At 41.3% G+C, this 16,267-nt stretch overlaps 1 protein-coding gene across 1 annotated transcript in view; it reads left to right on the top strand.

Moving 5' to 3' along the window:
• Nucleotides 1-11,940, top strand: part of LOC103139279 (uncharacterized) — an 18,594-nt gene extending 6,654 nt beyond the window's left edge. Inside the window, exons 3-9 of the mRNA XM_007553820.2 lie at nt 2,318-2,668; nt 3,670-3,936; nt 5,920-6,207; nt 6,527-6,640; nt 6,747-6,808; nt 6,958-8,850; nt 9,903-11,940. Of these exons, the coding sequence (XP_007553882.1) occupies nt 2,318-2,668; nt 3,670-3,936; nt 5,920-6,207; nt 6,527-6,640; nt 6,747-6,808; nt 6,958-8,850; nt 9,903-9,932 (3,005 nt within the window). The 3' untranslated portion in view covers nt 9,933-11,940. The remainder of the gene's footprint in view (nt 1-2,317; nt 2,669-3,669; nt 3,937-5,919; nt 6,208-6,526; nt 6,641-6,746; nt 6,809-6,957; nt 8,851-9,902) is intronic.
• The last annotated feature ends 4,327 nt before the right edge of the window (nt 11,941-16,267 follow it).

Raw genomic sequence — 16,267 nt, 5'->3', positions numbered from 1 at the left:
TACAAACTGTTGAGTTTCCATGGATTTAAGAATAACTTGCATGATCTTACCGCAATGAAGATTTGATAAAAGTGCTTTCTATTCATCACAGGTGTTTACTAAAGGTCAACAAGAGTTATGTGGTGTCATGGTCTGTACTTCTGAATCCAGGTATCTAAGTGAAAGCCTCAGTTGAAACTTTCATGCGTTGCATCTCACATAATCAACTTTGGAACCTCAAACTGAAACAAAGCAGAGAAGTTCAGTTCCTGTAGTGTAGTGGTTATCATGTTTGCTTTACACGCAAAAGGTTTCTGGTTCAAAACCAGACAGAAACGGTTTTTGTAGGTTATGCATCTCTTGGGGTGCAGTGAGACAACAAGAGCCTTCCCCTTTCATGATGGTTCATTTTCCAATCGACTTCAATGTAGGCTTCTTTGAAATCGAAGCTACTTTACTTCAATTACCAATTGGCAGTTCAATGGCGTAATGCAAATGTGTCAAACTCAAGGCCCGGGGGCCACATGTGGACCCCCAGTATTTTATAGGCCATGGAAACTCAAATGCAATATTTAAAACTTCAATACATAAAATCAGTTATTTAACAATATGAGGTGGTGCTTTTTTTTTAACATTGTATTTTTATACATGTATGCTAGGGCTGCCCAAGTCTAGTTTTCCAGAGCTACCATCTGCAGCTTTAGATGCATTCCTTCTCTAACACACCTGGACTATTTACTCATTATAAGCCTCTTCAGACCTGAATGAGGGAAGTCAACCTTTTGTCTGGGGTGTGTTTTAGCAGGTATGCACTCCTGATTTGTACCGTCAATGTGGCCCGTTGAGGGGGGCCAATATGCTGAAGTGGCCCTCGGTGAAATTGAGTTTGACACCCCTGGTCTAAAGCTTTCACAACCCAAACTGTGACTCTTCAGCATAGTAAAAAGATACATTCAAGCTGTATTAGAAATGTAAAAATATATTTTTATGCAATACTTAACCCAAAATTTAAAGCATAATCTTATTGCTTTTATTTAAAACAGAAAAGCAACCATATTCCTGTTTCTGCACACCATCTTAATACAGTTATGTTTTCTGTAATATCTATTTGCTATGTTGATTTAGAGGAATAGATGTAATAAAAATATAAACACTTCAGTAGTAGCTTACCTTTTTATATCTATATCTTAACTTAGCAACTACTTTTTAGACTCCTATTCTTTCAAACCAGAAAAGGAATTAGACCAGAGGATATTTACTTATACTTATCTATCAACCCTCATTAGGAGTATCTAGTTTATTTACTTTGGATCAACATTATTAGCTTTTTCTTCTTTTGCTCTTTCCTTTGGTTTGTTATTTTGTTTGTATTTCCTTTTAATTCCTGTAAAGCACTTCGTATTGCCTCGTTGCTGAAAATGTGCTATGTCAATAAAATTACCTTTATGTTTACCTTTTTGCTCTTCTCCTTTTACAGACTAACACAGGCCACCACGCTGGTATTAGATGGTTAATTAGCTGACTATCTGCTTTGTAGCTACTCTGCAGTCAGCTGCTAGTTTTTTGACAGCTTAGTAAATAAAGCATGCTGTGTTTCCTGTGAGAGAAATGTTTTGCTGCTTTCTCAGTCAGCTAACCAACAGTGAGCAACTCAAGGTGGGATAAGAGGCAGTGCTGCATCACGCCTCAAACAGCCAGAGAAAACTCTGGAGGATGTGACACTTTCTCCTGCATTTCATTGAAAGGACTTTAAAACCACAGGAGTGTTATGATGACATTTTATTTATACCTCAAATGGAGCCAGACCTACTGCTTGTGAAGATGAGTAAAAAGCTTTGAAAGCATTATTTTTGTCATTTCAGACGGATAATCAGTCAGTATTCTTTAAAACCTATCATTTAGATGTTCAGTAGGAGAAATAATCCCCACTGAATAAGGTATCAATTTTGCTCGTCTAACAGACCACTTCCAAAGTTATAGGTACCTTAGGCAATTATTGTTAAATTAAATGCAAATGTTTAAAAATGGATTATTGATTTTTATGTTGATAACTCTAGGAATTTAAGTATTTGTTGTTACAAATAGAACTTTAATGGTGAAACGGTTTACATGTCTCTCAAATCATGCAAAAGACGGGCTTTGGTACCTTTTAATAGGTCCTTTTAAAGGCTGAGTAACCTTTATGTATCCATCAGTTTCTACGCCATACAGTAAGACTTCTGATGTAGCTCCACCTGGTGGTGGTTTTATTATTTACCCCCAAAAAAGTCGATGCCACATCTTTTGTACTTTGCATAGTTTTTTTTTTTTTAATAATACTCCTTTATTTTTCTTTTAGTTCTCCTTTCTGCCAAAGTCCTGGCACAGAACCCGGTGCCAATCAACTTCATCCCAGCTCTGGTGCAGGTCCAAACAGGCAGTGAGATCGTGTTCACAGTGAAGGTTGACGCTGCTGTCTTCTCCATGTCATGGGCGTACCAAACCGGAGACACTCTGGCTTTGTGGACCCAATCTGGCACTTCTGACAACAGCGTACCTCAGTTCCGAGGCAGACTCTCCATCAGTGCCACCCAACTTCAAATCGGAGCGGCTCAGCTGAACGATGCAGGTTTCTACACAGTGGAGGTGGTGCCCACCTCTTCCACAGGCCTGGTGAAAAACTCCCAATCGGTGGAGCTGAAGGTGTTTGGTAAGAAATGAAGAAGTGGGTCTGAACACAAGTAAAGAAGGGGTGGTGTATGTGAGAAAGTGTATGAGGGAGCAAAGAAAGAATATGGAGACTTTGAGAGGGTGTGAATTAATCTGGGAAGTATAATGAAATTAGTGACCCACAGACAGTCAGGTAAGAGTTATGAAAAAGGAGGAGAGGAGGAAGCGAGTAGCTACAGGCTTTATGCCAATTAGAACCCATTTGATATGCAGAACCCATGCTCTTAGATGTCTAATATCATCTAAAAGCAGTGCTGCACATAGAGACAGTAGATATGTATTTGCATTCATTTATATTCAGTACTGTAATGGAGCCTGAACAGCTGAGTGTCTCTTTGTTTCCACCGCACACTGGAAGGGTGACGCACAGTCTCGCACTCCCCTCTCAGCAATACTAGGATGGACGGGTGACCGCATTATCTGAAGCACTGGTCTGTTTTTGCTGAAAGGTCACGTTTTTCCAAACCTGTCCTTGATTCGGACTCTGAACATCCTGCTTGCTCACTCGATGCTCTTTGGAATCAGAGGCTGCTTAAATCCTGAAATATGAAATGCTCCTGCTGAGTCACACTTGTGCGGATGCTCCGAGAAAGTAATTAGGGCTGTTTAGTAGTGCCTCTAATGTTTTTGTTTGTTTGCTGTTGCTGCCGCGGTTCCTCTACTCTCGGTGCTCCGTCCTCTATCCATACGCCCCCTCTTGTCCCCGTCCAATTATTTAACTTAGGCAGACTGCCAGGAGGCATCTTGGCTACCACCCGCATCGTTTGCCCTCTTATTCACCATCTGTGCTTCTAGCTAAATGCTGTCCCTTCTCAGCCCTTTCTTGCTTTGATTACAACAAATTATCCTCTGCAGAAATGGCAAACTGCTCCCTATTGTTCCATAGCTCCAACTTTTGTAGTGTGCTCTCAGGCTGCAAATCTGCATTTACTGTTCTGTTTTGTTGAGCTCTTAGGTAAAATGTTTGTGTTCTGTTTGCAGACCCGGTAGCTGGGGTAAGTCTGACTGTCCCTTCAGCGGCAGTGGAGCAGAAAAACGTGTCTCTGAGTTGCACATGGACCGGTGGGACTGAAGTTACGGCCCAGTGGAAGAAAGATAGCACGGCCATCACACCCGATTCCAGAATCACCATCTCCGGTGGCTTTTTAGTAATCAACCCAGCCAGACGTGATGATGCCGGGGAGTACTCTTGCACCGCCAGCAACAATGTCAGCGCCCAGACTTCCACAAAGAGCCTCACTGTCTACTGTGAGTTTACACTGACCAAGACAAGAGGCGGCTAATCTGCTGTGACCACAACAAATGGCAGAGGCTTATCTCCCTATCCACATTGCACTGCACGCTGCGTGCTGAATTACGCCCGGATTGCACAAGACATCCTTCCAGAAGCTCACAGTGTTGCTTCTGGCTTTGTCCTGATCACATCATTAATTCTGATACGATGCTCTTGCAGCAGAATATCTCACTGCCATTCTTATGCAATGCATCATTGTCCTTTTAGATCAGAAAAACGGTCCCTTTAACTAATAGAAAAAAAAGGGAAAAGGCTCAAAACATTTCGGGTCTGGTAGATGAAAGGCAAATAAAAATTGAGTGTCTTTATTTTACCATGTGGTGCACAAAAAAAATAAAAAAAAAATCCTTGAGAGGAATTGGTTGCAGCAAAAATATGTGATTTAACTGATCACTGAGCCTTTTGCTTTCCTGCTGCCTGATTATAGCTTATAAATCTTCAAGTGCAACTAATGATAATTTTCAACCTCAATTCATTTCTTGTTTTATTTTTTTAAGCAATTGGTCAGTCTATAATTTAACAGCGAAATTGTGAAAAATGTCCTTTAGCTGGTTAGTGACTCCTTAGATAGAAAGACATTTGACATCAAGGCAGATCTCATGTCATCTGTGGATTCTGATTGAAGTTCTGCTTTAGGTTGTTTTACGTGAATAAAACACACAGTGTGGAAGAAGGTGGTTTGGTCAACCACAATGAACCTTTTATATGCAAGGTGGTACATGCAGTGAGAATTGAGCATTGCTCATAATAGTACATGCACCAATAAAACATAATTTCTTGTAGCTAAGTGCAGTTCAGTCCTGGAGGAAAGCCTGTTAGCGGCTACATGTAGCTTCAGACTTGAAGTTCACCTTCCATCACAAAAACAACCATAAACATAAAGTTAAATGCGATGATTTAGAGCAAAGTATTTTTTTATGGATTTTATATGATTTTATATATTTTTCAATTTCATTTCATTTCACAATGCACCACTTTCTATCACATAAGATCCCGAGATAATGTGTTAAAGTTTGTGGTTCTGTTGTGATAAAGAGTGGAAAAGGTTTAAAGTGTGCTACCATGTAGGCCATTGCTGAATTCACCAAATGAAAACATGAGAAATGTAAACATGCAAATAGTTTTTTTTTGTAAAATAGTCTTTAAGAAAATAAGCTCCCAGCCTTACTGATAACAGGCTTGTCTAATACATGTTTTAGTAATAAAAAAATAGTTCTTTTTGCTAGATAGATGTGACTTTTGTAACATATTTTGACATACTCTGGTCCTGCTGTTGGTTCGACCTACTTCATGGCTACCATTCACCCTGCATTGTGCAAAATGTATTTGTTATGCTCAGTTTGTAGACTACACATCAAGTTGAAGTATCTCTGGGAGATCTGAAACAAAAGGAAGTGAACGCCTTCAGAAAGATTTAAACACCTGTTTTCGTCTTGAAATTGTGGCCAGCTGCTCACAGACTTATAATGAAAAATACTTTTCTTTTAAGATGAATCTGAGGCATGTCAGACAGTGGAAAACATGACAGGATTTGAAAAATTTTTGAGCACACAACACGCATAGGACCTGACTGTTTTTAGCAACAAAAAACCCCCAAATAGCGTCTTCTGTCTTGGTTCCTTTCCTTAAGCAATGTGAATTTTTTTATTTTTTATTTTTTTTTATGGAAATGTTCACCTTAAATCCCAGAGAAAATACAGTTTTTAAATTCTGAAACAAAACACAGAGCGCCCATCTCTCGCTCATTAGCTGAAAAAGATCAAAGAGGGTTAACTGCAGTGGTTCAGACTAATGAGGTAACTAAAGGCCTTAACTTACACAGTAATTCCCCCTTCAGTAGAACATATCATTTGTCAATCGCCACTTTTTAAAATGTCACGTGGTCTTTGAATTATGTCATGTTTGGTAATACATGTTTTGTGATCATAACCGGCCAGATGGACCCGACACCCCCGTCCTGACTGTCGACTCCCCAAAAAAATGTGTCGGTGGAGGGGACGTGTTGGTGGGCCAGGTGGTGCGTCTCACCTGCACGTCTACCTCTCTGCCCCCTGCCACGTTCTCATGGGAAAGTGATGGACAGCCCGTCTCATCCGGGGCACAAGACAGCGGGGTGCTCAGTCTCCAGACCTTCTCGACTAATGAGAGCGGCCGGTACGTGTGCACGGCCACAAACAGCGTCACCAGGGGCACGTCGACGCAGAGCTACAACTTGGCAGTTGTGGGTGAGTCATGGTGAATGCTTGCCTCTGTGACCGATGATGGTCTCGGTTGGTTTTAGGAGTTGCTGCTGTATCCGTCTTCGCGACAGGAGAGGGACAGGGAGCATCCTGGGAGATTGATCTAGTGAGATTGTGGTCAAAGTCGTTCAGTGACTCAGCTCTTTCCTTTCCTTTTGGGTCTTTTCTATTGTCACTTCCTTCCTGTAGTTACTTCCTCATCCCTTTGTTCTTTCCTCCTTCCATCTTCTCTCTTGTCTGTCTGAGCTCTAGAATCATTACTTTTATTAATTTACCCTCTACGACTCCCTTCTCTCTGTTTCAGATGTTTGTTTTGATGGAGGGGAAGTTGCAGGGATTGTGATCGGCGCTTTCCTGGGCCTCCTAATCATTGTGCTTCTTATTTTGTTCCTTGTTGTTTTTGTGCGAAGGAGAAGAGGTAAGTCTGTGGTCAAACAGGCGTCGTAAAAATTTTTTATGCTCATTTCTAATGTGACAGTAATTTTCTTGCCCTGAGATGTCAATTTATTCTTTTGTTATTACAGTACGGGAACGACAAAGAAATGCTGTGTTTGCTCCGAAGACGGATCCAATTCAAAGACCTCTTGTAAGCCACCACAAAGTTTACACATGATTCACTATTGATTTTGTCTTTACTCTGTCGTGACGATGCTGCTGAAGGCCCCTTCACAAATAGACCCTATCTTTCTTTTGCTCTCTCTTCCATGCCCTCATTTATCACCTGCTCACTTCAAGCCTCCAGATCCTCAAATTAATGGTGTATGGAATTTGGACCAAGGTCTCCAGCCTCCGCTCCATCAGACGAACAGGCAAGCAAGCCAACCTGAGCGCTTAATCACCAACAACCTTGAAACCCAGGCAAGCCCACAGGCGCAGACTCTGAACAGGCAGCGTGACTTTGACGTTCAGCAAAATAATAGCCGCACTCGCACAAATCAACTTCCTCAAAATCTTACCTCATACCCAAACGATGGCTTTGACAATCCAGCTTTCACACACATGGATTCTCAGAATGTAAACACGGCTTCGAACATGCAGCAGCAGCAGCAGCAGCAACAGCAAAATCCAAACGTTCTGATTCAGGCTATACCTGGGCAGGGTGGCAATCAGCCTCCAGCAGTTCAAGTCAGCCTCAATGCACTGCCAAACTCTAATAATCCAAACAACAATGCTCACATACCCACTATTAATGTCAACCTCAACTCCTATCCAGGCAATGGCCAACAGGCTCTGCAAGAAAGTTCTTCTCCTCCAAGTAATCAAGGCTTTAATGGTGTTCCACAAACGCAAAACAACTTCAGAGACACGAGGCGGTTAGATGCTGCAACACAAGGAGGACGATCATATCCAAGTAACCACAGACTAAATGGTCATGTTAATCCGACTTTTCAAGATGAAGCTGGACTTATTCCAACTGGATACACACATTTTAATAACAATCTGACTTCCCAACGAAATGAAAACACACAGACCTATCAGCAGGAGCCAGAGCCTCATAGAAGACCAGACAGAGAGTCAAGACAGCACGAGTCAACACCGAGGTCCAGGCAGAGACAGACCCCATGGGACCTTCTCAGAGGAACGCCAGCGTACCCCAGCGGGACGCCCCAAAGAGCACAAATGCAACCTGAAGCTGATTCAGATTACAGTGCAGAGTACACCGTCCGTCCTCCCATACGAGAGGGACGGACACTAAACAGACTGCCGCCTCAGAGCCAAGCCGATACGCGGCGTAGAACTCCTCCGAGGCGCGATCCCCCCTCAGAGGACAGTCGGACACAGACCTATCATGCTGCTGATCGTCCTCCAAATGCTAATAATGTTACGCTCCCCGAGCGCTCACACCACACACAGAGAAACCCCCGTGCAGACAGGGAAAGGTCTCCACGAGACATCAGAGGTAGCCAGACTGCCCTCAGGCAGGAAACTACTCACAGCAATAACCCCCAGGCATCGCCTCTTATGAGCCAGCAGGCCTCTGCAGGCCACGCTGCTGTGTTGCGAGGACCCGCCGCGCAACAGGGACTTGCTCCACCGCAGGGCACAGATACGAGAGCTTTGGCTGATCCTAATCACCTTCAGCAGCCCCACACAGCACAACAAAACATAGCTGCACCAGCCCAAACACGGCGAGGTCAGACACAGCCCGTCACGCCTGGTGCCATCCAGCCGCGTCAGGGGGGCGCCGATCCAGTCCCAGTGCCTCCTGCCCAGCACAATCCCAGTAACCTAACCCAGGCTGCAGTGAGAGCCCACACTGAGAGGGCTCAAGTATTTAAAAATCGGAGAGAGCAAACTCAGGCTGCCCTGATCCACTCTGGCACAGGGCAGACTCAAGCTCCTGCTGCTGGAGGTCAACAGCCACCTCCACCTCCTCCTCCTATCCCTCTGGCACAGTTTCAAGCCCTTCCCAAGACACACACCCAACACAAATCCCCAACAAGGGTTCCACAGCCCCTCAGACAGAACGTGCCAGCAGCTCAGCGGCAGCACGGTGCGCCTCGCCACACCACCACGATGCCTCGCAACCATCACCATCATCCTGGCCACGCGCAGGCAGGCGCACACCGGCACGGCCATGTGCACGCTCACGACCACAGGCGCCCCGCCAATGTCGCTGCGTGGCAGGTGAGTATCCATAAAGATGGCAGGCAGCAGATGCCATGTGGTTAATGATCGTATTATTTTCTCCAGCATGTGGTCCTCTCTCAGATGTGAACCTATAGCAAATGCTTGCTGTGTTTGTGAGGTATTATTAGCTCATTTTCATTCTTCCCAGCAGTTTGTGTTTTTCTCTATTCTGTTTATCTTTTTCTGCATATATGAAATCATCTGTAAGCTTGCAGTGCTTTGCAAAAGTATAAATCTTTTACATGTCAATTTTGTCACATTCTAATCACAAACTTCAGTTTATTGTATATGTATGTTTTGCAGTAGATCAACACAATGCAGCTATAGTTGTAAACTATGAACAAAAACTTGTGATATTGTTAATATTTTACAAATGAAAGGTTTGGCATGTACCCGTTTGGGCTATGTCTCAGCCAGCTTTGTACATTAACAGACAAAACATTTTCCCCGTTCTCCTTTGCAAAATAACTTTTGTTCATACAAACAGATGGTCTGTCAGATATGACTGAGATCATCTATGTGTGAACAAAATGTTCTTGCCACTGATTTTCAATAATATTTAGATCTGGACTTTGACTAGACCCTTCCAACATATGAGTATGCTTTGATCTAATCTGCTGGGAGCTGAATCTCTTCCCCAGTTTCATCTTGTGCAGTCTCTCACTATGTTTCTTTTATGTTTATTTTTTGATTTATTTGTTTTTTTTTCTGACATTTTTTTTACAGGTATTAAAGGTGGCACTACACTTTTCAGAATTTTATTTGTAAAACATCTTGACATGAAACATGATTTTTTTTCTCTTATTTATGCACTGCTCAATAAAACACTGAAATGTTTGGTTGTAATGTGACAAAATGTACAAAAATACTGTAGAATACAGTATGAATACTTTTGCAAGGCCCTATATGTCTTTTCACTATCGTCTTCACACCTAAAAAACTGTCCTTACTCCTTTGTGTTTGTGAGACTAGTTTATCATAGTAGCTGTGTGACTGCTGCCTCCTCTGCATGACATGTTGCCAATGAGGGCCTTGTTGTGTCTTTCCAGCAACAAGCCCACAGAGGAAGACCAAGATGATGACAGATGTCAGGAGACGAGGCTCTACAGTTATCCCGCATGCGCTGTCACAAACAAACAGCTGACAGACGTGATCTAATATTCCGCCAAGCAGGACCGACTCCGCAGAGTCTGCTTTCCAAAAAGGCTGTCATTCTCTGAAAGTCGGTGCAAACTCAGATTTCCTGCAGAAGGAGTGAACACATCACCCATGGGGATATTAAGCTTTCAGTATTTCCTTTAAAAGAAATATGCAACCTTTGAGAATTTACGAAATCAGATTATCTGAGCGATGCTTAAGTTCTAACTAAAAAGCAGCACTAACAGGGTAGCTCACTGTTCCACGGACCCGGATGTTTTGTTTCTGTTTTGACTCCCAACTTGCTGCTCGTATATCAAAATTTGCCCAGAGCCTGCTCAAAGAAAAGTTTAATGATCAATGGCTTCTGACCATGTTCACATCCCACCATCCATTCATCAACACAACTAAACAACACACCTGTGATAAATTGCACGAGAAGCACTTGCATGAATATCTGTGAACACCTGAGCTAGCAGTGACAGGCGGTAAATGGAAAAGGGACCCCGGCGCAAGATGGACTCGGCTGCCGGTGGTGGTGACAGTTATGAAAGAAGAAATTAGCAGTAGGGGTGGTCTTGACTCGCACTGAGCTATTTATTTTGTGCCTTCTGTTGGCGGATGCCTCTTCTGACACTTCTCAATTAAGAGGATTCGCCTCACTGGTGCTCGGAAATAACGCTCAGGTTCACAAGAAGGGGGATCCCGTGAACGGATGGGCGCTTATTAATTAAATGCTTTTATGTGACTTAAATGGCTCGTAAAATAATCGCACTGAACCATGAATGAGGTCAGCACAAAGACCTGAAACTGTCACGCGTTTCTGCTGAAAAAGCAGAGTTGACATTTTACTGGGTCATGCACATATTTTTCTTTTACTGTTTATGTATTTATTGATTTATAATGGCTATATTTTCTAAGCTAAATGGTGTCTTTGTGGATTGACAATTTGGAATAATACCACCTGTACAGTGCGGCGTGCATGTCTAAAGCTGCAGCTCCAGTTTATTTGCAGAAAGTACTCAAATGTGTTGTTTTGCTATTGAGGAAGTGAGCTCTCTCAAGTAGTCAGGAGCAGTCAGTATTTTACCTGCTGTTGACGGCTGTCTGAATTGTCTCAGACTGGCATTAGTTCTCAGAAGAGACTCAATGACACAGCTAATCACAGTAGACCACAAATTAAAGAGGATCTTAAACAAATTGTATAGCCATGATGGTGAATGCTATGCTCACTTTCATCACCTTTGTGTTAGTAATTCTCTATTAGATCCAAGGTGTGAATTAAAATCCCTAGGAAGCTGTATGGCTATGTTTTTTGACATATTTTTAAAACCAGCCTCATATGTGTGTTCAAAGCTTGCAAAACTGTGGTGTATGCCATGCACATTATTTTAATGATCTAACAACTCTGGGTTGCCTCTACAAAACATTTCTACTGTTAGCAATGAGAGTCACAGTGGAAGAGAGACTGTATTAGCTGCTGCTTCCTGTCAGTGTCTGTCCTGGGGAAAGCAGCTGAAATACTAGTTCTTCAATATTTCGACATTCAAAGCAGGTTTATAAAGCTGAAGAACACGTTTTTCTATATTTTTCCCACTTATAGAGTTTTCAAGAAGAAGTAAGGTAGAGTAAAAATGCTATCACAAGCTAATCACTTCAGCAAACTAAGCCACATGAGCTAAATATGTCTGCAGAAACAAAATGGTATCCTGCAGAAACCACAATTTTGGCTAAATGTGTCGTAGTCAAACAAATGTTTGTTGCGATATTGTAAACACCACTGATGAGTGAGTTAAGTGGGGCATGCACAATGCTTATGTGGACCCTATAACACTGATGACATTTAACGTTCTGTTTTACTGCACTATGGATCTACTGGGCTTCCAAGCATAAACATGGCACAAATTTTAATGGATTATTCGGTTGTAACTGTTCAGAAAAAAAAATCATTTTCCTAAATACCTCATGGCTGGATCAGGAACAAAACCTAATGCAAGATGACTGTTTACAAAAACCTCCCCAAAAAACTATGTGCTTATTTACACCAACTCTGTATTTGGCCAGAGAAGCTGCATGATAAAAATGTAATTGGATGGATTTTAATATCGCATGGTTTTGTAACACCAGTGTTAAATAGAGAATTATTAACAGACTGCAGACTGACATGCAACAATGTAAATACCTTCTGCTATTTACATAGTGAAGATAATGTAGAAGTTTATAAAATAGTGCTGATGGATAAGATGTGTTATTGAGCTGGCTGAGCTTTTCAATGCAGGTAAGATGGTGGCTGCTCATGATTACTACATTTTCCCTACTTTAAAAAATGTTTTACCCCTACTGTATTTACAGATCAGAAGACCAAAAAACACAAGGCCAAAGGTTTCTTGTATTTTTTTAAAAATAATTTTTCACTGGCTTTGCAAAAGATTGAAAGTAAAATTTAGCCCAAAGGACGTTAATATCTTAATTTTAAAGAAACATCACTGATATGCAAAGTATTCACTTAATCACTGCCTTATAATGTACGATGAGCCTCATAAATGACGCTCATAACCAGATCATACAGTTTGTAATGTGACAGGTGCTTTATTTTTTTGTTACTTTTTGTGGGGGGGCTTGTACATTGCTTTGGGTTTTTGAGATATCTGTTTTTAATAAAGACTTTTGTTACTGGTGTCTCCATATAGGTGCTATGGATTTCAAGGAATTACTGTCATGACAGTGGAGTCTCTCGTCTCTCCTATTCACAAGAGATTTGCACTTGCAAAAATATTTCATTTAGCTCTTTCCAATGGGAATTCAACCTGCCAAACATGATATTCTTTTCATTTTCTGCACAAAAAAAAATCTCCTCAAGCATGCAGACAAGAAGTCAGTCCACAAACCACCTATTTATTCTGAAGCTCCTCTGAATCACAGAGCTGTCTGCAGCCAGAGTGTATTTCTGCTCACTGTGTGTGCATAGTGATAATTATTCATGGTGCTTGTGTACACAGAGCGCTTGTTCAGATGAATCTTCCTCCTTCGTCTCGTCGTGGAGGTGCAGAGCGTGCGTTTGAATCACGGCTCCATCCGTCTCCCAATCCCCGGCTCCCACTTTTACGTCACCTCTGATGAAAAGTCCTGCTGCTCACTATCGGAGACACTTCACGGTATACTAGCACTGTAATGAGTGAAGATGGAGTGCATTTGAGTACCTGTACTAGAATAGCTTGGAGCGTTGCCTGCCGGTTCCAGACGAAAGCGGTGATTTATGAAAAGTTTGCTGCAGTTTTACAAATGAAGTCCTTTGTATAATATCCTGTGCCGACTGTCTTTGGAGCGAAGGCTGTTGTTTATGGCCTAAACAATTCAAATGAAATTGCAAGACATTTTGTTGTGAAAAACAACACGGTAAACCTCAGAACCTTATGTGTCGACCTTCTCTGGGGCAATTTGCATGCAAATTTGCTCATGTTGCCCCAGTGCACTGATTTGCTGTGATTCACTCTGACAGCCACAAGTATAGTAAATGTTTACGGATCCCTCTGGAGATAGAAATTAAAGGGAAACATAACTCAAGTACCGTGTAGCAAAATAGGGCATTTTTTATTTTTGTATCAGTGGATTCTGTTTTTTTGTGTGCGTCAAGTGGCAAACATTCGCTACTCAAGTGTGAATAACACCAATGCTGAAGGACCTCCAAAGACAGCAGTGAAAATATTTTAATACTGTGAGACATCTACTGAAACCCTCAACTAAAATTAATTTCAAATCACCTCAGCTCTACAGGAGAACACAAAGTTTAAAAATTGGATGCGATTTTATAGTTTGGAAACGGTGTAGAAGCAAGACTAAAGCCAACATTGAATTAATTCTCATTAACAATTCAACGCCATGAATAAACAAAACCATGATATCTATTTATGTCAGTGATTGTGGGGATATGAAATGTTTTTCTTTATATATTCTTTTTTTTTATTAAGGAAATGCAATATTTATATATATACTGCATATTTGGTTGTCACCGCTGTTACTCTTGTTCAGTTGCATATTGACACAAGCAGCAAATCAGCCAGTCATATCACATCGACTCAAAACAGTCGGGTGTCTAAATGCGGTGGAGACGAGTTGCTGAAGTTCAAAACTGAGCATCAGAATGAGGAAGAAAGGGGATTTAAGTGACTTTTAACATTGTTGCCAGACAGGCTGGTCGGAGAATTTCAGTGACTGCTGAGCTTGTGGGATTTACACGCACATCCACCTCTGAGGTTCACAGAAAAATAAGTGCAATGTCTTAAAGATGCCAGAGAAAAATGGTGCGACTGGTTTGAGTTAATAAAAAGGCTGCAGTATCTGGGAAAAAAAAAGCACTACTTCTGGGTTTGTACTATTTTACTTTTTTTTATTTATTTATTCACAACTGTCATAATTCTTTGTGGCATAGATTAAACGTGTTGGAATCATTCCCGCAAAAGATTTTCATCCATATTGACATGATAGCATCACACAGTTTCAGCAGGTTTCTCATCTGCTCTTCCTTGATGCAAATCTCTGATTGTGCTTTTTTTTTTTTTGCTTTAATCTCCAACCAGTCTGTGCATTTGTGCATTCTCCCCTGACGGCTAAAAAAAGCATTTTGTGTCGCTCGCAGGATATTTCCTGTTGTTTGGACTGTCCTCTTTTAATTCAAGACATGGTTGCAGGTTGAAATCGGCCAACAGCCACGCCACTTTCAAAGGCAACTACGTCCTCTGTCTTTAACATACTAAATTTTTGTGTCTAAAATGTATCTAAATACAAGAAGTTTTTTGTATGCCCCATTTTTTAGGGAGACAAATTGTCATATTCTACTAGAAAACAAACTTCAGTCATAATTTTGATATATAATAAAAGAGTAGGATAAAATAGCCCTCATAAGCTTGTGTCTTACTGGAATATTATTTAAGATAACTGTTAAATTTTTGATTTACCTTTGAGAAAAGTCAAGAAAACCAAAGGAAACCATCACCACTGGAGCTGTCAGTTTGGCAGTATTTTTTCTTTCCATTTATTCTTCCATTTTGGTTGGCCTTTGGCCAGAAAGATAACTCTGTGCTGCTTATAGGCTATAAATTGTTCTGTACGAAAGTCTCCACACTGAAACTACACCCTGAAAGTCAAACAGTGACAGTTTAGGTCTCTTCACCCACCAGGGGGAGCTGTAAGAAAGTAGTCTTGACACCCATTGAGTTTCATTTAGTTCCTTATTTATCAGCATCTCGAGGCCTTGGCCATCTGTTCAACACTAAAGGTGTGTGCTGCAAGCCATAGGCAAAGTTATTTTTATCAGCAGACTGATAAAAAAATAGAAAAAATAAATAAATAAAGAAAAAAGCAAGGGGAAAGAAGTGCAACAACAAAACCCTCAGTTGTCACAGGCTTGTTTAAAGGTGAACTGCTGCCTTCAGGGGAACAAATAAACCACAGTTTCTTCAAAGAGTTTTGTTTCCTATCATAATCTTTTGTTGGATCAACTGAGCGCATCGTGTTCTGTTTAATATTTTCAGCATGTTTCACTTCAGATGCAGGCAGACCGTTTTATTCCTACTCTGCAATAAAATAAATCAGAAAAAAAAGAGTCCTTGTGGGATTTTTTGTGTTTTAAACTCTTTTCAGCATTGATGAATTCCTATTTCTGCCTTGTGACATTTTTAAAGATTTCTGAGAAGATGAAATTTAGAACTAGAAATAGGCAATCACTTCATTTCATGTTAAATGTGCTTGACCTTGAGGCTGTCTATCACTGTGCAAATGAATCTGCGCTTACCCATCACCCCCCCGCCCCCCACTTCACAAGCTTCTGAAATCCACCGCTACTAAGTATGTCAGAGAGGCCGAGTTTTGTCGTCTAACACTGAAACCGCAGAGGAGGAGAGTGCAGAAGAAAATCAGGGGGCTGAAAAAAAAGCTGATTCTTCGAAGTGAGGGGGAAATGTGTATTTGCAGCAGAAACTCAATATCAGGAAAACAAACAAAAAAAAAAAACTTGAGCTGACGAGCAACTCACTAAAAATATATGTGAGCCCAGAATAGCAATGCATGCGGTCTCAGAACAGTGTGCATTTAGAGAAGTGATAGAACATTAGGCACATGCTGAGTGGACTTATGCTGCTTCTGCTCTGTTTTTAGAAGGGAATTTTATGCCTTTTAGTCAACTCTCTCTCCACTAACTTTTAAGTTGTCATGACTTACAAAAGAAATTACTCAGCGTCCAGTAAATGGAATACAGAAAACGAAACTGATGAATGATGCA

This window comes from Poecilia formosa, unplaced genomic scaffold, assembly GCF_000485575.1.
Source record: "Poecilia formosa unplaced genomic scaffold, Poecilia_formosa-5.1.2 Scaffold59, whole genome shotgun sequence".
NCBI classification, from domain to species: Eukaryota; Metazoa; Chordata; class Actinopteri; order Cyprinodontiformes; family Poeciliidae; genus Poecilia; species Poecilia formosa.
This window is presented reverse-complemented; position numbering and strand designations above follow the sequence as displayed.